The 26,826-nt window shown below is 44.9% G+C and overlaps 2 protein-coding genes across 2 annotated transcripts; one reads left to right on the top strand and one right to left on the bottom strand.

Moving 5' to 3' along the window:
- Nucleotides 1-11,158: 11,158 nt before the first annotated feature.
- On the bottom strand, nucleotides 11,159-17,161 carry si:ch211-214j8.12 (uncharacterized protein LOC100000539 homolog). The gene is made up of 5 exons (XM_036527838.1): nucleotides 17,138-17,161; nucleotides 16,016-16,320; nucleotides 15,481-15,647; nucleotides 13,630-14,786; nucleotides 11,159-12,102 (listed from the first exon to the last, which is right to left on the bottom strand). The coding sequence occupies exons 2-5, from the start codon at nucleotides 16,254-16,256 to the stop codon at nucleotides 11,712-11,714; spliced, it is 1,956 nt and encodes a 651-aa protein (XP_036383731.1). The 5' UTR covers nucleotides 16,257-16,320; nucleotides 17,138-17,161; the 3' UTR covers nucleotides 11,159-11,711.
- A 77-nt stretch (nucleotides 17,162-17,238) lies between these two features.
- On the top strand, nucleotides 17,239-26,787 carry LOC118777220 (nucleolar protein 56-like). Its single transcript, XM_036528000.1, has 13 exons — nucleotides 17,239-17,305; nucleotides 19,113-19,202; nucleotides 19,501-19,615; nucleotides 20,056-20,223; nucleotides 20,787-20,985; nucleotides 21,542-21,729; nucleotides 22,188-22,339; nucleotides 22,557-22,657; nucleotides 23,008-23,156; nucleotides 23,547-23,668; nucleotides 24,148-24,294; nucleotides 24,393-24,503; nucleotides 24,670-26,787. Exons 1-13 carry the CDS (start codon nucleotides 17,303-17,305, stop codon nucleotides 24,979-24,981), a joined length of 1,857 nt encoding a protein of 618 aa, XP_036383893.1. The 5' UTR covers nucleotides 17,239-17,302; the 3' UTR covers nucleotides 24,982-26,787.
- Nucleotides 26,788-26,826: the final 39 nt, after the last annotated feature.

Here is a 26,826-nt window from a genome sequence, read left to right as displayed (position 1 = left end):
GTGTATAAAAACACAAGAAAATATTTCTATATATTTACATACATATGTATAGCAGACACATACCTGCAAAAAGTATTAATATATACACATCTGTATATGAATACATATATAATATCCATGCACTTAAATGTACATATATGCATATATTTTACGTGTGTGTATATAGAATGGCTACTGAAGCTAATATGTAGATCTGTAATATTTTGTAGATTTTAGCTGGAGTTTTGAACACTGTTCTGCAGAGCTGCTGGGACAAATCTGAGAAGAATGGCAATACTGGCAGCTCTCAAACTGCAGGCATTCCACTCCTTACTGAAAAGCATGTGCTGGTACTGGCACACACATATGTGTGTGTGGAGTACTGAGCCCTGTTGCTAGTTGTACATACTCTCACATGTTATTTGTGACAACAGGAAGGACCTTTGCAGAGACACATTTTAAAGGACAATAGGCTGTCTGATATCTCTGTCATGACACAGGGGGTGGGTTGAGGGGGGGCTCCTTGCTTCTTGTCTTGTGAGTGCTATATATGTCGTGCTTCTCTTTCATCAAAAGATTTGAGTGTACACGGACACACACACACACACACACACACACACACACACATTTTGTGCGCTATGTATTAAACAATAGACTTTCCCAGGGTTTAATTTTGAAATACCTGTTGGCTGTTGTTAGGGCCCATCAAATCAAGGTTCAGTTAGATTTTTAGATTCATTTTAACAGTAAAGTAAAGTATCAGGGGAGATCTTTAATAGGAGCCCTTCAAAATGTATATAAAGCCATCATATCTTAGAAATATTTGAATCCTTTGATGTACGTAGCAGGCATTATATGTGCGTGCACACAGAGGTTTTGTCGCCACCTAGAGGTGGCCAGTGGCCAGTGTCCGTTGTAGATTATGCCCTTATGTACTGTGGATCAGTACTGCAGGCAGCCAAAGGCTTTTTACCATGAGGTTTTCACAATTGAATTGTTTCAGTCTGATGGACACATACACAATGAAGGCAAAGAAACATTCTTAAACCTGCAAAAAGGCCTAAATCTATATCTAAACCATTAAGTGTATCTATTTCTATATCTAAACCTGGCAATGTCACTGGAAAAAAAAGAAGAAATACTAAGGCTTCATAAACACACATCTGTGTGTGTATGTGTGTCTGTGTATGGGTGTGGTGCTACATGGTGGTGCAATGTCTTGAAGCGAAGTTGGCACATAACAGCCTACTCCTTTCGTCCGAGGCCATTAAACACAGCCAGCTGTAGGATGTGTGAGGTCCCGCTTCGAGTCACTGTGAGCCATTAGCGATACTGATAGCCAAACCTTAAACCAAGGAATCAATAACTAATTACAGGTAGCATTACTTTCAGTGGTAAATTACACTACAGCCTACGTTTTCTGTTCGCGATAAAAGTTTGAAATGTAGTGTAAGTTAGAGCATAAAGTCATGTAGTGTAAGTTAGAGCATAAAGTCATACACCTTTTAATTTGTTCTCAATTTTCTCTTCTGTCTTCTTTTCTGAGGCATCGCGTTGGTGAAGTACTTTGCAGTAGATTAAACTGACCCCTTGATGACCCAAAAGTCATGGCAGTAGCTGTTTACATAACTAAATGGGTGTGTCTTGGAGGGGTGTGGGGGGCAGGGTCATTTTTAATAATATAATTGTGAAACAGAGGTTTTGGCATAATTAAATGAATGAAAATATGTAAATGATTTTTTCCTTTGTAAATAAGTGTGCATATTTTATAGGACCTTTTCTTCTACCAGAAAAGACTGGCTAAAGATGAACAAAAGCATTAAACACAGAAGGGAATAACCGGAAACAGCTTCCAGCGAGCTGCGCACCAGGAATAAGAGCACTACGTTTTTTCTCAACTGAATTTAAAAAAAGAAGCTCAAATCAAAACTTTAGAAGAAAATCAAATCAAAACTTTATTTCAATGTATTTAATTTTATTTAGGTACCTATTGTTTTCTACTCTTTTTTATGCTCATGTGTCCGGTCTTTTTCTGTTGAACTGTTATGAAGACATGCAGCCTCAAATAACTTAACACTTGGTAGTTTTTTTTGGCAAATGTTGCTTTGTTCCTGAAAGACCATGAAAATCTGATGAAGGCTTTGGCTTTTCTATGTTTCAGCTCTGTCCTCTGAGGGTCAAGAATCAAATGCAAGCCGTCACTTAATGCTGATTGTCATACACAGCAAACATGCTCTGTGCATTATGATGTCAAAACAGAATTGATTGAGGGGGAAAGTTTGATTTTTTTTAATGAGTTTTCCCTTCCAGGACAGCCATCTTTCATTCCTGCGTGTTTTACTAACTACGTATTTGGGGTATGTGTCTGTGAGCAGACTGTACTGGGTCTCTGTGTTCCTCTGACAGAGTGAGAGACTGAGCACCTTTTGCTGACCAGACTACACTGGCACTCTTCTAACCTTCAGTTCTATTCAATCTTCATATGCAGAGCATGTAATTCACTTGCATATTATATTTGCTCTTGACCAAATCTTATTTCCCCAAATGTCAGGCATAACAAAGAGTGCAGTTTTCTATGTAGTAGTCCAAATAGACTTTGACCCTCGCTGTTGACCGGGTTTGATTTTAACTACAGGATTCACACTCAGAATGAAAGAGTATGCTGAACTAGTCAAAAATGATTACCTGCATTGTAATGATGATCTGAAATATCCAGCAGATAGACTGTTCTCCTACCGATCCTTTTCCGATTTCTTCCATCCTTTTTCACACAGTGGTCATGGTTATGATTTTAGTTTATGTGACCTGATCCAGGATAAGCTGAGAGGAGCAGATAGTGTGTTGTGCCCTGGTTGAAATATTGTTTGCCAACTTGCAGCTGACTAAAATGGTAATACTTCTTGTGCCTCTCTGGCCAATGTAATTACACTCCCTCATGGTGTCCACCAATAAGCAGCATAGTTCTCTTGGACTGAGTTCCATCCACAGAGTCTCTGTACCCACTGCCACCTGCACTGAGTTCCCATTCATCAGTACACCAAATCAGTACTGGCTTGACTACTTGGAAGAAAACCAGTGCAGTGCTTGTTACTGAGCCAACTGGTGTTATGTTCAGAACAAGCATTCAACTTGCCGTGTCTCACAGTTGCCCCCCAGAGAATAAATCAACTACAAATAAACTTTATATTAGTTTTAAGCTTAATATGATCACAGTATGCATATATTGACAGCCTGGTTGGTAATGAAATATTTCAGAAAGACATCTGTCAATCATAAAATTAAGGCAAAGAAGAACTCAGTGTGGGAATATGGGAGAAGTTCTGTGTATGGAGCACTAACTGCCTATCATCATAAGAAGGACTTCTCATTGGACAGTGTACTTCCGTGTTCCCACCCTTATTTGACACTCTGCTACCAAGGGTCATCTGTAACCTATGAAAAAGACACATCTCAGTTTAGCCTGAAATAAAGCACAGTCTACAAAAAAACATTAATGTGCGTCATACTGCAGTATGTCAGTGTGAGTGTTTGGGTGTGCAAGTGTTGGGGTGTGTGTGTGGGTCAGAAATAGAAAAGCAGATGTATATTGTATAGGGTTATAGGGTTATCGCTTTGTTACCTTCAACTTCTCCTTCCCTCCCTCCCTCCCTCCCTCCATCCTTCTCACAGTTTTTTGGGAACCATAAGCAGAACATTATGACTGACGGGATGGAAATGATTAGCTTGTAGCATTGTGTTATTTCCACTTTTCCTGTTAGCCCTGTCCAATTTGCCTCGTACAAAACTGTCAAAACGCCCCTCCCCCCTGCCGTGTCGAACCCCGAGTAGAAAGCCTTCAGTCAAGAGAATGCTGAATTATTCATTAGCTTTTCTTCAAAGATAAAACAAATCTTGAAACACCTTTAATCCCAGGTAATTACAGCAGAGGGGCGCAGTAATCAGCCGTGGGGCAATGTGAGGAGGTCGCGGGATGTATGCTGGCCGACCTCTTCACTGCGTCACCCTCCCTCACGTCCCACACACACGAGAGCTGGGCATGTGCAGACCAGAGCAGGAGGAGGTGGGGTGTGTTGCAACAGTATAACAAAAAAGAGCGCAACCATTAAAGAGTTCCAAGACATTAAAGGAATCCTGTAATATCCAGTCATTTCAAGTGGAACCCATCCAATGGGCAGAAGTGTGAAGGTCTGTTTTTTTTTCCACAGGGAAAGTGTGTAAGAGCCAGAGAAGCATGGGGAGGGGTGGTCAGGAACAGACAGCTATCAGCTACACTCTTAGACTTGGCAAAGACCAGAGAGGTAAGTTAACACTGCAAAGGGAACGACGGAGCTAACTAAAAAGCGTACCCTGGTAAACACTGCCGCCTACAGACTGCATGCTGCCAGTGCAGTTTAAGCAACAGACCTGAAGTAAATGCCTTTTCTGAAGGGGAGAATGTGCACACAGCATTGTCAGAAGATGATGGAGTGCATCGGGGATGTCACTCTTCTTGTCAGCTACATGCTGGACCATGATTGCGAGGAGGACCTAACAGCTTCAGTGTTTTCCAAAGGTTCTCTCTTTGCAGGGATGCTGCAGTGAGACTCAGGCTTCTCAGTGGCAAACAGACTTGTGCCTTCATGTGTCACTGTGGTGCCTTCATACCAGAGCTTTGGGCATATGCGGTATATGAAAATGATGGTTCCTATGTAAATACATCTTAATTCTGGTGAGTGGTGGGTTATGATGAAGATTAATTGATTGATTGGTTGGTTGTAAAAGCCTGCAACGTCCACACCTAATCAGTCATAATATTTTGACCTTGCATGACAGAATGTATTTGAATCTACTATTCTGAGCCCAAAACATGCTCAGAAAAGTGTTTCGCAGTTACAGTGGTGCTGTGACTGAAATAAATGGTTTTAACTGTGTTGGTCTTGCCTAGCAGTAATGACGTGTAAACTGATCCTTTAGGTGTTAATATGGGATGGAACAAACACCAAATACCTTATGCCACAAATAGCACTCGCCTATTATGATGTCACAGACAGCACATCCCTCCAGCCAGGTATTTTCAAAAAGAAACAGTTCACATCTACTTTCATTGATATTCACTAAATGATACAGTATCTGTATGCAGTTAACTACAGAATCTTTAATATATACATTCAAATAGCATGCACACAAACAAATAAGAACAAATAGCATTTACGTCTTGTTTTAGTTATATTTAAGAAGTCTCAAGATCAAACACAAAATGGCTACATTTTATTGTGAATAGAACATCAAAGGTTCAGAACTGTGATAACAGTGAATGCTGCTGTTATCCTGACACCTTCCTGTATCAGGTGAATTTGTATGAGTAAGTGAAAGAGCCAAGATTAAGGTTACAGCTGTGTGTCCGCTCCCCATATCGGACAAATGTGGAACAGGTGCCCAGGAGGTCATCAAACCACACATCATTGTCCCACACCTCAAGCCTTAGAAGACTGCCACTACTGATGTCGTTAAACTCGAAGACCTCGCCCCATACTGGCCGATCATTATCCCTGAACCAGTGCGTATAACGGAGGTGATCCCCAACCATCAATCTCACGTAGGGATCGGCGTGGCTCCAGAAGTCTCCCTGCAGGCCCCAGGCCCTGAGCTGGTACACCTGGAGTTTCCCTCCATGGACCCCACAGAGGCCAGACAGTACCAGGAGGCACAGGTAAAGCACAGGTGGTGAGATTGACTGGGTCTTTGGGGATGTCATCATCACCTGAATCACTCCTGCCCTGATCAGGGATTAGATCTGTTGAAGAAACATCCTGAGAGTCAAAGAGGTTCCATCATAGCTTTGGGAAAATAAACACAGCAGTGTAAAAAAGCTAAGAGGAAATATCTTTCTGATGTTCTTCTTCAAAGGCTTTATTCACAAAATCAGATCAGCTGTTGGCTCTCGAATAATTACCCTTTGCACACAACCTTCAAATTGCCCACCCATCCAATCAAAACAAACAGCCAACTAACTGTCCCTCTGTGACTACAGTTGTATTAATCTGCAGGATTATGCAACGTAATACCTATCAAGATAAAATAGCACAGTCCTTTCAGTTACTGTCAGGCAAACACAGTTTAAGCTGTTCCGTGTCAATCCACCACCCATTTCATAGCAGACAGCTCTTCGCTGTTGGTCTGTGGCAGGTGTCTTACCTGTGCACTGCAACTCTGGTGGCTCTTCTCCTTCCTCCAGGTGTTTACTAATGATAAAAACAGGCAAGGCTGGCTGTACCGCTTCTGTCTATCACAGTATCCAGTTCCTTGACTGTCCTCTAAGGTGCTTTCCTCATTTTTACAGTCAGCCCATCCCTTGCTCCACCCCACTCTTGCGGCATAACCAAATCCATGGACACTGACCAACAAAACATAACATTGGGTCACAGACGGTCACTGACTCAGGTCACTGATCACAGATGAAACTTTCGGATTTCTTCTATCTCAATTTTCGACTAATTCCTTTCCTCTCGAACTCTGACTGAAAATTCCCAGCCAACTAATATGCAAGTCTCCCTTCAATTAAACCACAGAAAATGGAAAAATCATAATCTTTTCAATGCTGAAATCAGATTTTTATGAAGTGCTACCTGTGTTTTGAAGGACAGAGCTGTTACCTGGAAACAAGTCTAATAGAGACAGCTGGATATGGTCAAATATAGTTTCACAGAGTTTGTAAGAGACAGTACAAATACACTCCTACCTGGAGAGATCACACATTACTCTTTTAAATTATGGCTTCATCACACTCAAGATTCGTTTGGGACAAGGTTGGGAGGCACTTTTTATCTTTGTCCATTAAAAGAGGCAGTCCATAAAGATTGCGAAAATATTTTTTAAATTCCCTGAAAATCTCCTCTCGGTATAAACCATAGGGCGACATGTATTTACCACCAAGGTCCGTCAACAAAAAACTGTTGACGCTTACCTTAGGGGCGATCACCCTTTTCTGTTTGTGATAAAAAAGCAATGGCTCAATGAAGTTATCTTTTTTAACATTACAAGAGTGTGTCAGGAGAGTACCATGCATTTTATGGTTCTTTGCCCTGGTCTAGGGTTTTATTAGGGTTGCTTTCTTCCCCCCTTCTCCCGTTCCTGAGCACAATCAGCATGTGTGCATGTGTGTGTGTGTGTTTCCTTGTGTGTATCTACATGTTCAGATCATTTACCCTTTTATACCTCACAGTTAATTGTACCCTCATGTCATGGGAAAAATGTTGAAAACCCCAATGTCATGTGATAATGTCTATTTCTCAATATAGTGGCCAAACCACCATTTTACCAATTCCTCTCAGCCAAGTCTCTCCTCTCAACCCATGCATATTAATGTTTGGTATCACTGCGATGCTCATGAAGACCTGAATGTAAAAATGATAATCTCAAAAATATATCTAGTATTTCCAGATGTTTGGATCTAAAGCACAAAATTAAGTCCTGAAGACACTTTCAGGCTCTCTCCCACCATAAAATTAATTATGCGTGGGTCAGGGAGGTGGAGAGAGCTTCTTCTTAAGTCAGGCCTAGAACAGGCCTCGACGCTCAGTCATCCGCTCAGTCATCCAGCTCAGTCATCCACTACGCTCAGTTTTTGCCTATGCTCAGTCCATGGCTCAGTTTTCATCTGCACAGCTTGGCTCAGTTTTGCTTGTGCTCCATTCCATCTGCTCAGTTTCTCCTGCAACTTTTTGGATTTTTCCTTTTAGAGTTTTGCTGCTGTTGTGAGTGGTTCCTGTGTTGTTCCTTGGGAGAGGTAAACAATTGGCTTGGGTAATTTTCTCTTCATGCATTCATTCATCCATTCCATGATCCATCCATATTCTTGTTTTGTTAATGTCTTTATGTAATTTAGTGTCTATTAAGGTAGTGGACCAGGTCTGTAGCCCAGACTCTGAAATTTGTCTTTGTCTTAGTGTAACTGCTCAATAAACCTTTTAATTTGTTCCAGTTGTGATTGTATATTTCTGGCAAAGGTTGATCCATCAGACTGCTCATTTCCTATCAGCGAAATCTGTGATTTAATTGATAATTAATATATTTAATAATAGTCTTTACATTAAATACATTTTTAAAACTTATTTTACATGTTGGTTAAGTGAGGAGTTTTAGTAATTTTCGTCATTTGTGTTCGGTATTCAGAGTGCCGGACAATAAACAAGGCAGTAATTTCTAAGACCACTGGGCTCAGACCATTTAATTTTTATTAAATTCTCACTTCCCCGACAAGTGAGAAGAAAACAACTCTGGCTGTACATGAAAAAAAAATCATTAAAAAACTGATTAACAATCTTATGTGATAAAAAATATGAATGTGTGTGCGTGTGCCCTCTGCTACACGCCCTGGCCTGACATCTGGCCCAAGCCACAAAAGATGAACAGCTGACTTCCTGCTGGCGTACGAGAATAAAGCTTTGCTCTCCTGGACCAGCCTGAAGACGGCACACAAGTTAATCTTCAACACTCCAATATACTCCATGATCACAAAGACACACGTTTAAGTCACCAGCAGCACAAAGATAGGTACATATGTGATGACCTGCACATAGTACAAAGGTGTGGGATGTTGAAAAAGACACATCTCAGTTTATGGGATGCTGCAGTAAGACTCAGGCTTCTCAGTGGCAGACAGACTTGTGCCTTCATGTGTCACTGTGGTGCCTTCATACCAGAGCTTTGGGTATTTGCGGTATATGAAAATGATGGTTCCTATGTAAATACAGCTTAATTCTACAATTGAGTGGTGGGTTATGATGAAGTTTATTTGATTGATTGGTTGGTTGTAAAAGCCTGCAACGTCCACACCTAATCAGTCATAATATTTTGATCTTGCATGACAGAATGTATTTGAATCTACTATTCTGAGCCCAAAACATGCTCAGAAAAGTGTTTCGCAGTTACAGTGGTGCTGTGACTGAAATAAATGGTTTTAACTGTGTTGGTCTTGCCTAGCAGTAATGACGTGTAAACTGATCCTTTAGGTGTTAATATGGGATGGAACAAACACCAAATACCTTATGCCACAAATAGCACTCGCCTATTATGATGTCACAGACAGCACATCCCTCCAGCCAGGTATTTTCAAAAAGAAACAGTTCACATCTACTTTCATTGATATTCACTAAATGATACAGTATCGGTATGCAGTTAACTACAGAATCTTTAATATATACATTCAAATAGCATGCACACAAACAAATAAGAACAAATAGCATTTACGTCTTGTTTTAGTTATATTTAAGAAGTCTCAAGATCAAACACAAAATGGCTACATTTTATTGTGAATAGAACATCAAAGGTTCAGAACTGTGATAACAGTGAATGCTGCTGTTATCCTGACACCTTCCTGTATCAGGTGAATTTGTATGAGTAAGTGAAAGAGCCAAGACTGAGGTTACAGCTGTGTGTCCGCTCCCCATATTGGATAAATGTGGAACAGATGCCCAGGAGGTCATCAAACCACACATCATTGTCCCACACCTCAAGCCTTAGAATACTGCCACTACTGATGTCGCTAAACTCGAAAACTTCGTTCCATACTGACCGATCATTATCCTTGAACCACCGTGAATGACGAAGGTGACCATCGACCATCACTTTCACGTAGGGATCGGCGTGGCTCCAGAAGTCTCCCTGCAGGCCCCAGGCCCTGAGCTGGTACACCTGGAGTTTCCCTCCATGGACCCCACAGAGGCCAGACAGTACCAGGAGGCACAGGTAAAGCACAGGTGGTGAGATTGACTGGGTCTTTGGGGATGTCATCATCACCTGAATCACTCCTGCCCTGATCAGGGATTAGATCTGTTGAAGAAACATCCTGAGAGTCAAAGAGGTTCCATCATAGCTTTGGGAAAATAAACACAGCAGTGTAAAAAAGCTAAGAGGAAATATCTTTCTGATGTTCTTCTTCAAAGGCTTTATTCACAAAATCAGATCAGCTGTTGGCTCTTGAATAATTACCCTTTGCACACAACCTTCAAATTGCCCACCCACCCAATCAAAACACCCAACGAACTGTCCCTCTGTGACTACAGCTGTATTAATCTGCAGGATTATGCAACATAATACCTATCAAGATAAAATAGCACAGTCCTTTCAGTTACTGTCAGGCAAACACGGTTTAAGCTGTTCCGTGTCAATCCACCACCCATTTCATAGCAGTCAGCTCTTCGCTGTTGGTCTGTGGCAGGTGTCTTACCTGTGCACTGCAACTCTGGTGGCTCTTCTCCTTCCTCCAGGTGTTTACTAATGATAAAAACAGGCAAGGCTGGCTGTACCGCTTCTGTCTATCACAGTATCCAGTTCCTTGACTGTCCTCTAAGGTGCTTTCCTCATTTTTACAGTCAGCCCATCCCTTACTCCACCCCACTCTTGCGGCATAACCAAATCCATGGACACTGACCAACAAAACATAACATTGGGTCACAGACGGTCACTGACTCAGGTCACCGATCACAGATGAAACTTTCGGATTTCTTCTTTCTCAGTTTTCGACTAATTCCTTTCCTCTCGAACTCTGACTGAAAATTCCCAGCAGTGTGCCAACTAATACGCAAGTCTCCCTTCAATTAAACCACAGAACACAGAAAAATCACAATCTTTTCAGTGCTGAAATCAGATTTTTATGAAGTGCTATTTGTGTTCTGAAGGACAGAACTGTTACCTGAAAACAAGTCTAATACAGACAGCTGGATATGGTCAAATATAGTTTCACAGAGTTTGTAAGAGACAGTACAAATACACTCCTACCTGGAGAGATCACACATTACTCTTTTAAATTATGGCTTCATCACACTCAAGATGCTTTTGGGACATGGTTGGGAGGCACTTTTAATCTTTGTCCATTAAAAGAGGCAGTCCATAAAGATTGCGAAAAATATTTTTAAAATTCCAAGAAAATCTCCTCTCGGTATAAACTGTGGGCGACATAAACTAAACACCAGGTAATGTCAACAAAAAACTGCTGACTCTTACCTTAGGGGCCATCACCCTTTTCTGTTTGTGATAAAAAGCAAAGGCTCCATGATCTTTTTTTAACAGTACAAGAGTGAGAAGAATACAACTCTGGCTGTCCATGAAAAAAATCATAAGAAATTAATGAATTAATAATAATCTTATGTGATAAAAAAGATGAATGTGTGTGCGTGTGCCCCCTGCCACACGCCCTGGCCTGACATCTGGCCCAAGCCACAAAAGTTCGACAGCCGACTTCCTGCTGGCTTCACGAGGTTTCCAAGAGCATTCTGGGAGTCAGAACTAAATATACTCCATGATCACAAAGACACACATTTAACAGTCACCAGCAGCACAAAGATTCTAGGTATATGTGATGACCTGCACACGAAGTACAAAGGTGAGGGATGTTGAGACATTTTTGTCAGTCTAAGTCCCTGTACTTATATATGGGTTTCAGCTCAATTTGGGCTCATATCAAATTCCTCATTCAAGAAGGATAAGTCACCTGTGCTACACTTTCACAGTTGCTTTAGTGTCTTTTTCCTTGATTTGCTTTTCAGTGAACATGTTTAAACACATGCTGCTGCTGATAGTTTGCCAATAGTGTTATAGTGTTATTCTTTTCCTCCCAGAGCTCCACACTGTTAAGCCAGCAGGAATGATTTTTGTAACACAGTTCGGCTGTTTTCAAAATTCTGTGATAAAATGCATATACAAAAATATAATAAAATACCCAAAAAATGGCATGGTTTTCTATCTGTCCAGCATCAGGTCCAGATAACAGTAAGAGGATGTCGCCTCCTGGTGGCATTCTTTCGTAAACGCAGGACGTAGGGCAAGGTCACGTTCCAGCACCCACTCAAGTCCAAAGTAGTCAAACAGTTGATGCTGGCCACCAGCTGCCTCGCTGTTTCCCCAGAAACGTCGCAGCGGGTCAGACTCAGATAGTGCAGGTGCTGCAGAGGGAGGCACGCCGAGGCGCCCGCGGCCTCCGGCCGGTGTCCCAGCACCGCCTGGAACACCGAGTCCATGAGGCACGGAACAGCCACCAGGGAGGCACTCTCCAGCAGAGGGGAACCACCCAGCAAGGCCAACAGCGCCCACTTCAGGGACCTCCAGGATATGACAGGCCTCAACTGCCGCTGGTCTAAGAAGAAGCTGTGGGACAGAGGAGGCAGACGAACAGCAGTCAGATGCAAACCCCTCACACGGATGGCACTAGGGAACGACCCTGGGTGTGATGGCAGCCGGAAAAGGAAAAACATTTTACATCTTTACATTTAGTTCATTTGGCAGATGCTTTTATCCAAAGCGACTTACAAGTGAGGATCAGCAAGCAAGCTACAGTGGTGTAGGAGACCTTGGAGTAAGCTTTAAGTGCAACTTAAACAAAAACACAACAGAAAGGGATGGAACCAATTCACATAACACCCGCCTACAACAAGTGTGCAAACAGTCACGATCCACTTAAGGTAACTGTGGTATGTTCTCACAGGACACCACCCAATGTGACAACAGACAGTAGGATTACTCATACAAACTAACAGTGGAATGTGTACAAGAGTCAGTCAGCCATATTGAACAGGATCTGTCTAGGAACACGGACTATCTGTGGCAAAAACTACCGTGAGTTTGCTGTAGGGTCACTATAACACACACACACACACACACACACACACACACACACAGTGTGTACAACCCCCCGAGAGCTACAGGTCATTACCCGGCATTTACAATTACAAAACAACCCTCTCTCCTCCATACAGTCTGTAATCTTCTCCCTAGTCACAGTACTCCAGACTCATCAGCTCCTTCTTCACACATCTCCAGACCCCCCTCCCACGCCACAAGAACAACTATGACCAAAGGTCAAAAATTATAGAACAGTCTTCAATTTCCCCAATCACTGAAATCATTAATTTCCCTGAATCCCTCATCAAGCCCTCTTGTGCTTAGTCCCGGAATGAGCTCTGACCCTCCTGTCCTTGTTCATTCCTCCCTCCCCACCTCTACTTCTCATTCTGCAGGACAGGAAACACAACGGAAATGACTTTCATCAACACCAACAGCTGGTGCTTTTTTATATGCATGGGAAACATGCATTCAAAGACATTTTCATCTAAAGACATGCTTAAATATGTGAAATTTGTTTCTTAGACAAATATAAATAGGGAAGTTGATGCCTATGAATGAATTTCTTTCTAAAAAAACATTTAATTTGAAAAATTCTTTTTTGACTCCTTTGAATAATCTAAAATATAAGACAGTTTTGGTTTGTTTATAACACTTTTTTTGGTCACAGCATAATTCCATTTCTGTTATTTCATATATTTGATGGCTTTACTATTATTCTAAAATGTGGAAAACAGTAAAAATAAAGAAAGAAAAGTGTGTCCAAACTTTTGACTGGTAGTGTGCATTCATTTGGGTTGCCATGTTGGATAGCACAGCTGTTACCCAAAACGAGCAGCACTGCCAACCAGTGTGGAAGACCCCTTAACCGAAAGGTTGCCAGTTCAATTTTCCACTGGGGCACTGCTGCTGTACCCGTGGAAAACCCACAATTGCCTCAGTAAATATCCAGCTGTATAAATGGGTAACATTGTAAGAAAAACTATAACTGATGTAAGTCACTCCTGATAAAAGCGTCTGCTAAATGCCAATAATGTAATGTAATGTACTCACTTGAGTGTGAGAGAACGGAGTTGGGGAAGGCAAGGTAGATCCCGGAGGTTTTGATCTTCGTCCTCTTCTTCATTGCTGTTTGGAGGCTCTGTGTGTATGCAGAGGGTCTTCAGCCTGGGACAGTCGTATAGGAGCTGCAGAAAGGATGCAGTGCCGTCCATCTTAACTCCCTCTAGAGAGAGGGAGAGCAAGGAGGCTCCCACAGCTCGTACAGCAGGGATCAGTTCAAACAAAGTGGCGGTGGATTGGAGAGAGAGGCTGTGCAACTGCCCCACCCATTTTGCCAGCGCCCTGGCTAACTTCCCCCCTACCACCCCGTCACAGTTCAGCGACAGGGAGCGCAGCTCTGAACACAGGCGTCCCAAAGCTCCCAGAGTTTCCCATGACACGCCCTGCGCTTCCCGCAAACACAGGCTCACCTGTGTCTCATCATCGCCTCCTTCCCCCCTCCTCTGTCTGTCTCCCTCTGACTCTCCTCCGCTCAGCCACGCACTCTTCCCTCCATCTCTGCTCCTCCACTTCTTCCCTCCTTCACCCTCCTCCTCTTCCTCGTCCTCATCCTCACTCTGTGCATCTGACGGCTGTGCGTCCGACAGCCACCCGCCCTGCTCTTCGCCGTCCGGATCCTCCCCCTGGCCCTTCCCCTCCGCCGCCGCCTTCCCCTCTCGCCTGAACTCCCCCCGGACCCTCTGGCCCCACACCTCCCTGAGGCTGGGCACCCCCGCCCTGGCAGTGAACTCCTCCGCCTCCCTGAAATCCCTGCCCGCTATGAGGACACAGGCCTCGCCCAGCCCCTCCAGGGCCACGCTGCTGAGGAGCGGCAGGGCCAGCAGGAGGAAGGCAGCGGCGGCGGCCCTGTCGGGCTCCTCCTCCCCGAAGCCGATGTCCAGAGCCTGCAGGCTGCGCAGGGGCAGGCCGGTGTAGCCGTGCGGCTGGTGGGCCAGGCACAGCAGGCCCCCGGGAGCCAGGTGGTGGCAGCGTGACACGTCCAGGCTCTGCAGCGCCGGGCAGCGGGCGCCCACCACGCCCACCACCCCGCCGTCGCACGCCGTCCCCGCCAGCGAGAGGGAGCGCAGGCGGGGCAGCAGCCCCAGGAGGTCCCCCAGGACCGCGGTGGAGATCTGCTGGGCGCCTGAGAGGTCCAGAGAGCACAGACCCTGAGGGAGGAGATCAACAGAGAGCAGTGTCACAGGCTGGGGTGCACCAGAGGTAAAACAGTTCCTTCAGTATGTAGAAAACACCTGATATATATATGCTTATATAGAGCTTGGCTGACAACATATTTTGCAACACAATCACAGATAACTGAAATAGTTTTAAATGACATTATCACACATATATTCCTCCTCTCTTCAAGGCACAAAAGAATGATCAGCATGTTAAGCACATGCTCTCAGTCAGCTGTAATTAATTCATCATTCCTTTGCAGCTTCATATTGTCAATTTATGTCAATAATCCTTCCCCCAAAATCTAATTTTTAGATATCCAGAGGTACTCAGGATTAGAGGATGTAGGAAAAGATAACCTGGAAATGAGCCATGTCAATGTTAAAACCTGCCTTGCCTGAACTGAGAAAATTAAGTACATATTTAACTTCCTCTGGCTCTGAATATTTCAACATCTGAATATATAATACTATATTAAACAGTAACTTTCTAACTGTACACTACAAGTGTTAGTAAAAAGTCCATGAGCATGCTGGTTAGTGCTGTTCCTCTGGAGATACTGAAACAAAGCAAAAGCAAGAGGATTCAAACGAATTTGACTTATTTAAAAAAGGGTATCATGCCAAAACAGATTCTACTGTACGTTTTTTTCTTCTGTCAGTACAGGACTTCTTGGACACTAACCCCGCAGCGAATCCCGATGATGTTGCAGAGGCCGGGGCTGACCAGCGTAGAACAGGTAGCCAGTGAGAGAGAGCGCAGCTGCGGCAGCAGCAGGAGGTGCAGGGCGGCGCGCGTCACCAGGCGCCGGGAGGAGAGGAGCGAGAGGAGGTCCTCCACCAGCTCCCCAGCTACAGGTGGGAGGAGGAAGAGACACAGGGTTCAGTCTACGCAAAATGGTACAGAATGTGGCTCGACTTTCTCAGTTGTTTAGCAATGCATATATTTACTCCATAGATCTGAACATAAGCAAAGCGTCTAACTCTGTTCATACTTTGAACAGAGAGAAGGTGAAGTAAAGTACTCGATTTTCCCCTATCACACGAGATGATGCCGAGTTGACTCATAACACAAAGATCCAACCATTCTACTCTATTAGTACTCCCCAGACTCCCCGGGTATTTACATATTGCTCTCATAAATCCATGCATCTCTCTCACATCCTCCCCTTTTTCTCACATCCTTTCTAGCGGACGGAAACGGAATCTCTATAACTCACGGAGCATGTTGAACGGGCCCATGACGTAACGAAATGAGTAACGGTCGATGTAGTTCTCGGTGTAGTCTTTAGTCCACACGTCTTTCATGTTCTCAGCCAGGCTCCACAGACACAGCCTCGCGAGGGAACTGCAGCGTCCCTCTTCCCCTCTGTCCCTTTCTCTCCTTGCGATCTTACTCTTCCTCTTCGTAGCTCCATCTTTTTCCACCGCAAGAGACGCAAGCCCTCGAAAAAGCGGCATCTCTTGTCCGCTGATCAGTAAACTAAATGGGACTCTACCGCCTTCCTGCTACCCAGTTGTGTTTCTGAAAAAAGGAGATAACTGAAAATGTCACATGTTTCCACATACAGTCCCTGATTGAATTCGTTCTTTTGGCAGAGTTTATAGGCTGTTACATGTTCCCTTTAGTTTGGGCGTCACTGGAAACACATGGAATGGAAATGCAGCAATCACTCCTAACATTTTGTTAGTCATCGCAAGGCCACTTGTGGGATATCGCGTAGTCCTAGTTAATTCAGACCAGGTCGCTTGAAACCTACTTGTTACTAAGTGTACTGTGAAGTTACCCTAAGTTGCTACGATTGTGAGGATGAGCACGAACCAATCATACATACTTAAACATGTAGACACTCAGCATGGAGATGTACGAGCTTTGGTAGCAGAATTCCTGATCTTTTCACTTGTGCTCTTCCTTGCTGTGTCCGCTGTGAGGGCGTGGCGGATGGAACCGTGAAGCTTATTGCGTTCCAACTAGACATAAGCGACCTTTGTTCTATTAGAAAGCAGTGAATCCGAACGCGCCAACCATACAGTTTGTAATGTCTTCTCCTTTATAGTAAGGTAACCAAACAGCTGATGATGAACTACTGGTCAGCGAGTTAGCTAGCTGTCAGTTCCGAAAATTCCTGTGACTCACTTCACGTAAAATAAATTAACTTGCTCTTGGTGTCGGGTATCATTGTAGTACATAACTGCAGTCACTCAAATAGTTGTACAGCTGCAATACATTAAACATGTGTCTATTGATCCGTAGTCGTCTTTCGTTCGATTGTATCACCAATAGTCAAAGCTACACAATATTTTTCGAATATACTTAAAGTTGTCTTGGCCAGCCTACTTACCTATAGTTACTCACTGCTCTCAGGTACCAAAATCTCGCGATATTGAGACGTAATCTGCGCTCTTGCGTGCGCGTACAGTGACCCGTCCTGGGAAAGTAGCACGCGCGTAGTGAGGCGCAGGAAACTAGCGTCGTTTCATGCTACACGCGAAAACTTTTGCTAATTATGGTGAGTCAGTTAAACATATGCATGCGTTATTACTGACAGTTGCTGGAACAACACGACCGGAATTATCCATAGAATTTTAGGTATTTGCAGAATGTTGGCCTGTGGGTTTAAAGGGCTGGAGGGAGACGACATAGTTAGCCGCAGACTAGTTTGCACTAGCTAGCTAACTCCACGTTTTAGGATTAGCTGTCCTGCTATCGGACGCTCGCGACACATGTGTTACTGCTTTAGCTGATGTGCATTTAGTACATTTATGGCAAGGGCGCTGGAGCTAGCTAGTTCGCTTGTCACTGGTCCGCAGAGTGTTTTGGCTATCGAGCTAAACTACACCGGAATTGTGGTTAGCTACCTGGTGTACAGACGTAAACAAGGCCTCAATATGCAGTGTAGTACTATGATAAAATGGCCAAATTTTTTATTGTTGTAATATATGATACGAACAAGTTAATCGGTGCAATACCGCATAAAGATAAACAACGAGATAGACTGATTGGTGTTATTGTTTTAAATTACTTTTTAGGGTTGTAGTGATCCACGTGTTTCGATTTTTATGGTGGTTGCTGTAGCTAAATGGCAACCGTAACTAACTACAATACAACCTGTAGCAAACTCAATCTCAGAATTGCAATCCGAGCCACTGGGACTACATGTTTGGTTAGTAAATAGTGCGTCAGAGATGACGCTGTCGCCTGGTCGTTTCCCTTACATGTTTCATATCATGCCTTGCGGATACATTTGGTGGCTAGTTAGTTGTCTAACGCCTCACCGTGGTAGATCGGAGTGGCGTGAAGCACGTGTGGACCAAATTATCGCACTATTGTTCGGATATAATCCGCTTTGTTTCTACCTGGACTGACCCAGCACACGATTGCTGCCCCCCTCCCCATCAGTGCTGTCGTAAATTGCTGTGCTTTTTAAATTGTCTCTTGTCGCCGCCTTTACTCTGACACTCATTGCGCTGTTTGAAGTTGTTGAAGTTTGCTTTTTGAAGGTGTATCATATTAGTTGCCCTGTACGATGTAGTTGTACAAATCTGATAGTACTGTGTCCTCAAACAGACCTTGCTCTCAGCTGAGAACTGTCTCATTGTCGAACTGTACACATCCTGTCCCCATACTGTCGCTATACTTACTGTATGCACTTTTGTGCTTTGGATAAAAGCGTCTGCTAAATAAATAAATGTAAATGTAAATGTTTCCAATAAGATGTTTCACTTGCTCTGTCGCTGTGAACCTGTTTTCTGAGAGGCAACGGTGGCGTCAAACTATCAATTTAGCTCTCATGTTGAGGCTCCCACAACAGTCCATTTAGAGCTTTCTGTTATTTTGTCTGTCACTGTATACTGTCCATTTCTGTCTACTTTCTATCATTACCTTCACACCTTTAATCACTGCAGTAATGTCAGTTAATGTCAGAGGGGACCGAAAGCAAGAATATGAATCGTTTGTTAGTAATGCCCTACGATTATTGAACGAACGAAATAAACTGAACGATTATTTACATAATATGCACATAATATGACCTGATATCAAAATAAATGGAAGTTTATGGTAACTGTGCATTTGCCATTATTTAACATTGGCTTGGTTGTTGAAGGTAATTCATTATTGCAGTGAAGATTCTTTTGGGGGGTATTTTGTGTGTAACAAAATTTGTGGTACAGCGCAAGTAGTGTGCAGACTGATTTAAAGTAGCTACACATTCTCCAAAATACCACAAATGGTCATTTGTGGCACAGAATCGTTAGGCAAAGTAAGTTATTTCTGACCATGCAAGAATGTCCCTGCACATTTCTGTTCTCCTGTAGGTGCTGTTGCACGTGCTGTTTGAGCACGCGGCGGGCTATGCCCTCTTCGCGGTCAAAGAGGTGGAGGAGATTGGCATGCTGCTCCCGCAGGTCAGATCTTCAGTGGTGCAGTGGGTGTTATTGCAGTGCTGTTCTTAGTTATTCAACTAATGATCTAATGGCTCGCTGAAATCCAATGATAAATTGTGTGAATCTGTCCTTACTATTGCAAACAATCAGAGAACAAAACTGCCTTGTACTGTAATTGTTTCTTAGTGTTTTAGTTGACCTTTTTTAACACCTTGCCACAGGGAACTGCTTTTGTTTGGTGCTGCAGATTTAGTTGTAAGTGTTTGGTTTGCCCTGAGTGTGTGAGTGCCTGTGTGACTTGCTGTTGTCGCTGTCTCAGGTGGAGGAAAGTGTGCTCAACATCGGGAAGTTCAACAACATGGTGAACCTATCTGCGTTTTTCCCCTTCAAGTCAGCCCAGGCGGCCCTGGAGAACATCAATGCCATCTCCGAAGGTGAGAGTGCGGGTCAGGTGTCAGGGAGCGGACAGGTCACTCTCTCAGTCCATTTCCTGGGAGGTGTTTGGTTTTCCCTCCCTTGGTTTCCGGAATTTGGGTTGGATTCGACAGTGTGTCAGTTATCTGGCAACCCACTGATGGCTGGTGATGTCGCAGGAGCGGTTCCCTCCCTGTGGTGGATGCTTTGTGTGGGTTTATCAGGATATGGGTCTTCATTTCCTGCCTTTAACTCTAAATGCCTCTATAGTTCAAGCTAGACATGTGCACCTGTACACATTGTAGCACTGTGAGTAAAGCCTTAAGTAGTTAAGAATATTGTAAATACATGGGACTTCAACCCATTCTGTTGTGGCAATTCAGGTAATGGTGCTGGTTGTTGCGAAAATTATTCACGGACCAAAACAATGAACCGCATACTATGTCCTCCCCCCAACCAGGAGTTGTGCATGCAGACCTGAAGTTGTTCCTTGAGACAAATCTGCCCCCCGGTGGTAAGAAGAAGAAAGCAGTGTTAGGGGTGTGTGATGCAAAGATTGGAGCGGCACTGCAGGAGGAGCTGGGGATCTCCTGTCAGACGGGGGGTGTTGTGGCAGAGATTATCAGAGGTAAGAGAGTGAGAGGCACTGGGGGAGTACAAACTCACAGGGTTCTCACAGTCCTTTAGAATCCTTGGAAATATTTTTATCCTGGAAAGCCTTGCAGAGATTACAAGAAAGGGGTGGGAAGTTGTAAGGTGTGTAGTTGGTTAACATCGCATCTCTGGCATGATATAACATGTGCAGGAGGCAAAGATGAGTCACAGTGTAATGATATTGATTTTGTGGCAGCCAAAGCTTTGACTTTTTGCCTCTTAACCCTCCCACCCTGCTTTGGAAGGTACAAGACCAATACCATCATATGATCCCTCCCCCAGGCCAATGTCAAAGTCCCAGATAGGTGGTTTGAATGGTTTGGTCAACAGCTTATACATTAATTTTATAAGCATTTTGCCGTGTATGTGAAATGACTTTTGCTATGGGGAAAATGTTCTGATTAGCATGGTTTCACGGTCTAGAAAGGTCCTCTCTTCCATTCCAGTCCCTTCTCTCCCTGCCAGTAGATTGGTTCATATTCTGATTCTCTTACCCATCATCCTTTGCTGCCTTTCCCCACCCCCCTCCCCACTCAGGTGTGCGTCTGCACTTTCACTCCCTCGTCAAGGGGCTGACCGCCCAGGCTGCGTCCAAGGCCCAGCTGGGTCTGGGCCACAGCTACTCCAGGGCAAAGGTCAAGTTCAACGTGAACCGGGCCGACAACATGATCATCCAGTCCATCGCCCTGCTGGACCAGCTGGACAAGGACATCAACACCTTCTCCATGCGTGTGCGGTATGGCAGCTGTTCCCTGTCCCTGTCCCCTCCCTGTCCTACTCTCTCTCTCTCTATACCTCTTCCTCTTTTCCCTATTACCTGCCTCCCTTTCTTTCATCTTCTCCCTCTCTCCTCCCCGTCTCTCTCTCACCCTTTCTCTCTACCCCCTGCCCTTTTCTCATTGTCTCCCTCCCCCTCTTTCACTCCCCTCTCCAACTCTCCCCCCTCCTTACCCTCTCTCACTCTCTCCCTCCCTGTCCCTCTCTCTCCCTCAGCCCCTCCCTCCCTTGGAATACTGGTCTCTGCCATATTTCTTCTTCATATCATATAGCTCAAATGTGCATGGAATGTGTCAGTGAAAGCGGCAGGGATATAATGCACCAACAGTTCACCAGAATTTGTAGTAGTTCCAGTTTTGGAACATCATGTCACCTCAGTTCTCCCCCCCATGACCCGATGCAGCCATGAAACAAACCTGCCGTTTCACAGCACACACCCCCACAGTGTTCACACATTCTCTTCTCCCCATCACCCCCCTCTCTCTTGCTCTCCTCCCTGTGTCCCTGTGCTGCAGTGAGTGGTACGGGTACCACTTCCCCGAGCTGGTGAAGATCGTGAGCGAGAACTCCATGTACTGCCGTGTGGCCCGGCTGATCGGGAACAGGAAGGAGCTGAGCGAGGAGAAGCTGGAGGCCCTGGAGGAGGTGGTGATGGACAGCGCCAAGGCCCAGGCCATCCTGGAGGCGTCCCGCAGCTCTATGGGTCAGTATCTGCCGTCCTTTGCTTGGTCAGGAGATGGGCCAGTGGTACAGTATACAGTAGAACTTCAGGAGAAAAACCAGCTTTCGGCAGAGTGGACTAATTATCATAAACTAGGAAGCTGCAGATTTGACTGTGACACACTGCTGTAGTATCCAACCTGAGTTTCTTGAGTAAACATGTAGCTGTTAGGAATAGAGTGTAAAAACTCCTCTATTGTGTGTGTGTGTGTGTGTGTGTGTGTGTGTGTGTGTGTGTGTATGTAGTACACATGCCTGCACAGTCATGCACATGCACGCACACATACACATAGAGTAACCTCATTTACCCAGATAAAATAGTTGTAAATGCAGGTGAATTAAAGTACATAATGGCCTTAACATGGTCATAATGCTCAGCTACATTCCATTTGTCACTCACAAATGCAGCTTTGAGTTAGACTGTTCCGTCCCCCCCCGCAGGGATGGATATTTCCCCGATCGACCTGATCAACATCGAGAGCTTCTCCAGCAGAGTGATCTCCCTTGCGGAGTACCGGCAGGAGCTGCAGGAGTACCTGCGCTCCAAGATGGGCCAGGTGGCCCCCAACCTGGCCGCCCTCATCGGGGAAGTGGTACGCCCGCACCGCACGCTCCGTTAGCATGCCCCGTTAGTCTGCACAATGGACATACGCTCTTCCACTGGAGGGACACAAGATGCAGTGCCAAACCTGTCCATGCAGCGATAACCATTGCTGGATGCGTATCCCACACCTCTCCGCCCCAGCGCTCGGGCAAGAGAGGCAGGGGTTGCCAGCGCAGGGGCTAACGGGATCGCGGTCTCTCCCGCAGGTCGGGGCACGTCTCATCTCCCACGCCGGGAGCCTGACCAACCTGGCCAAGTACCCAGCGTCTACGGTGCAGATCCTGGGAGCAGAGAAGGCCTTGTTCAGGTATAGTGACCACGCTCCCGCACCATGTGTTCAGGCTGTAGGATATTTCAGCATTAGTAGTATTAGACCAAATTTTGCAAGCCATGTTTAAAGATCTGTTGAAACTGCACCAAGAGTGTTGTTACACTGAGTCAGGTACTTGAAGATGAAAGCATATGAGTGTACCTGAGCTACCTCAGTAAGTGTTGTGCTGAATAAATGGCTTTTCTATGAAGTATAAGCTGTGAAAGCTGCCCTGGTTTTGCTGTAATATAATATGTTTTGCCATATAAAACAGTAGAAGTGGGGGTTGGTTGAATATACAAGGGGTTCCTTGGTAACTGTTACCCTGATTGAACCCCCACCTCCAGAGCCCTGAAGACTCGAGGGAACACCCCCAAATACGGCCTGATCTTCCACTCCACCTTCATTGGCCGCGCCGCTGCCAAGAACAAGGGCCGCATCTCCCGCTACCTGGCCAACAAGTGCACCATCGCCTCGCGCATCGACTGCTTCTCAGGTGAGTGGGGGCGGGGTCTGAGCACGGGGCAGGTGAGAGAGGGCGAGCACCGCTGTGAGCGCATGGCTATATTACGGTGACACGGTCACTCTGCCCTCGGCAGAAACTGCAATTCAGGGCATTTGGTCCCTGAAAGCATAATGAGGCGAGTAATGAGAAATGTGTTGGCTGCTGGCAGTGATGGTCATATTTTTCGTCAACAGTATGTCACCCTTGAGGTGGATGTTGAGAGTGTGAAACTGAGCTGCGCCTGCAGTCAGCAGCCATACCCTGTGTCTGCGTTGCCATGTCTTACCCCTCTCTCTCTCTCTCTCTCTCACTCATGTCTTTCTTTCCTTCCCTCTCTGTGGTTGCTCATCCCTCGCTCTCACCCTGTCCCCATCCCTCCAGAGGTGCCCACCAGTGTTTTCGGGGATAAGCTGCGTGACCAGGTGGAGGAGCGCCTGTCCTTCTACGAGACGGGCGAGGCGCCACGCAAGAACCTGGACGTCATGAAGGAGGCCGTGACTGAGGTGAGGGCGGAGGGCGGGGTGTGGCAGGAGCTTAGAGTGTGGTTACATAAAATGAAAGCCACGTGCTGTGGCGGTGAGCGATGTAGAACTGGGGTGTGAGTTATCGCGGCTCTTTAGGAGATTGTTACCTGCGGGTAGAAGCTTATTTAATGAGCCTGGGATTGCACCACCATCACATGGCATGTAAGACCTCAACTGTGTTGGCTGAAGTTGGAATATACCAAGTGCCTTTGTCCAGCATGCATTGACACACCCAATCTCTGTATGCTGTTCTATCAGTATATGCATTCAGTCGGTTCTCAGTTTGCAGACAGAATTGGAGCCAGCTCTTTAGATGAATCATATTGTTGGTCTTACATGGAAGTCGATGCAAGGCATCCACGTGTTACTGAGTAGTGCTGGGGAAGGGGGTGGTATTTTGTGAGTAGTCGCTTCGGTGTGATTGGTCAGTACAGCTGCTGACCCCAGACTGTCCTCAGGCTGCGCAGGTGGCAGCGGAGATCAAGAGGAAGCTGGAGAAGAAGGAGAAGAAACGAAAGAAGCGCGAGAAGAGGAAGCTGGAGGCCCTCTCCACGGCCGAGGAAGAGGAGGAGGGCGAGGTGAAGAAGGCCAAGGTGGCCGAAGAGGTCAGTAAAAGCATCAGGGGAAAGAGAATGTGCGTGAACTGCATGCTACAACATTACCCAGTTTGTATCATAAGTACCTCTCCCCCTTTCTTCCTCAGGAGACTGGGGAGAACGGAGAAACAGAAACACCCGTGAAGAAGAAGAAAAAGAAGAAGAAGCAGGCTGAGGAGGAAGAGGAGAGCCAGGGTGAGGACAAGACCAGCAGCCAGGTAAGTGGGAATCTGAGACGGGGTGTGAACATCCCACCATTTTGACACATAAAAACAAGGCAAGTAGCAGGATACAAAAATGCAGTTGGAGGTGAGGAGGTCATGTCTTTACCAACAGTGTCCTAAGCTCACATTCTTATTTACATATTTCTGCCCCGCCCCTCAGGAGAACGGAATGCCGGAAGAGACAGAAACCCCTGTGAAGAAGAAGAAGAAGAAGAGGAAGCAGCCTGAGGAGGGGGAGGGGCAGAAGGAGGGAGAGGTAACGACGGAAGAAGAAGCGGTGGAGGAAGCAACGCTCGCAGAGAACGGTTTGGAGGACACGACCCCGGCCAAGAAGAAGAAGAAGAAGAGAAAGAGCGAGGTGGTGGAGGCGGAGGCGGAGGCAGAGGCAGAGGTAGAGGAGGAGCCTCCCCAGGTGGAGAAGAAGAAGAAAAAGAAGAAGAACAAAGAGGCGGAGGAGGTGGCCGGCGAGTAGAGAACAGCGTCCTGTGGAGCGGACTTTTTGTACTGGACAGTATTTTATACTCCTGTCAACTGATATGAAAGCCTGTGATGTGTATCTGTCTTGCTCGCTTATGAAAAAATGAAGCGTCATTCAACATCTTTATTAAAGTTTTGCGAACTGGCTTTTAGATTACGCCCCACTCCCACCCCACCCCCATCATTTACCTGTTCGAAAAAAGCTCTTTCAAGTGGTAGTCAGTCGAAAATCCTGCTTATGTGAAACGGTCTCAAAGCACCTTACGTGGTCTGTGAAGGCTGGAGTGTCCAGTCACACACAGCTTTGTGCCTTGGAGTTAGCTCAGCGTTGCGCTTCGCACCCATTCAGTGCTGAAGCTCTGAAGCAGCTGCTGCAGTGTTAATTCATAACCATGTCCTCATGATCAGTGATTCTGTGTCACTCTGCATGTATTTCATGTTATTTTCATACATCTACAGCCCCTGTTTTCACCCTTTTGTGCAAATGAGAGTAAATGTGTGGTGTTGGAGAGGTCAGGTATGAGCTGCAGCCATTAAAGATGGATTTGTAAATATTAACTCATTGTGACCTTGGTGATAGTTGAGACCCTGCCACACTTAAAGTGACTTTTAGTATGTTACAGTTAATCAGTGCTTGAAATCATGGATGTCAGTTATTTTAATGCCATTGAAATAATTTCATGTAGTGTATGTATCCATGTCACAACTTTGACAGCAAGTCGTACTCATAGCATTACTCGAGACACCGAAATGTTGGTTGATTATTTAGCGTATGTAGATGAAGCAAAAAATGATCTTTTCTAATAAAAGTTCTCCTTTGGATTAATGTCTCCTGAGTTGGAAGTGAGCAGCTAGATTTGCATGTGTGTGCGTATTTTGTGCCATTACCGAACTGTAAACTTAGGATCACTATGTGGGGGAGCACTTTGTGAAGGTTCCTACATAGCCAAGCAAGGAGTCAATTTTGCACTAACACAAGGAGTTTAGTTTTTCTCTAACAGTTACTAGTGGAATTAGCTGAGGGAGCAGAGACTTCTCAGTGTTTAAGACCAAGTTTGACACAATGCCAGATTACACTGTAAACTGTAGGTAAAATGATGAGCCTCAAAGGGCTAAATGGCCTATTCTCATCACTGAATTATTGCTCTTGTAAGACCTGCATAATGCATTTGTAAGCAATACATTAACATGCATATATACTTATTCCAACTGAAATAAACTAACACAACATGGTGATGTTTCACACTCTGATTATGTCAGGATGATGTAAGTTTTCAGTTAGCAATAGGATCAATGGATGTGCGTGTGCAATGCTTATGAATTTGTCATGTAGGGCCTACGGCAGGTTTATGCAGTTATCTAGCACCCTTCACTCTAAGTGTTTCTCCACATAGTTCACATGGTATAGTCACTGGAGGGATGCAGGAATATGCTTTCATGTAACTGGTGACCTACCGCTCAAACTGCATTTCAGGATTTACATGCATTGAGCTTGAAAGGTGGTCCTAAACCCAGGTGGTGACTTGAGTCTACCGTAGGGGTCATTTATGGATAGGAAGAAGTGTACAAGATTTGTCAAGATAAAGGTGCCATTTAACATTTCTTTTGACCAATGCATTATACACTACAGACCGTTTCTGGAATCAGCTAGGATCAGGCGTTTGCTTTTTGCTACTGTTAAGTGTAAATAATGCTACATTGGCAGGAGGTGAAGGTCAGCTGTCAAACCAGTTTGAAAAGTTCTGCTGATATTCCTCCACTTTTGCTTATGTGGAAGCATCTGTCAATGCCATATTTTTTAACAGCCTAATAAAATTTTTAAAATTGTAATGTCTCCTTT

This window comes from Megalops cyprinoides, chromosome 4 (assembly GCF_013368585.1).
Source record: "Megalops cyprinoides isolate fMegCyp1 chromosome 4, fMegCyp1.pri, whole genome shotgun sequence".
Classification (NCBI taxonomy): domain Eukaryota; kingdom Metazoa; phylum Chordata; class Actinopteri; order Elopiformes; family Megalopidae; genus Megalops; species Megalops cyprinoides.
This window is presented reverse-complemented; position numbering and strand designations above follow the sequence as displayed.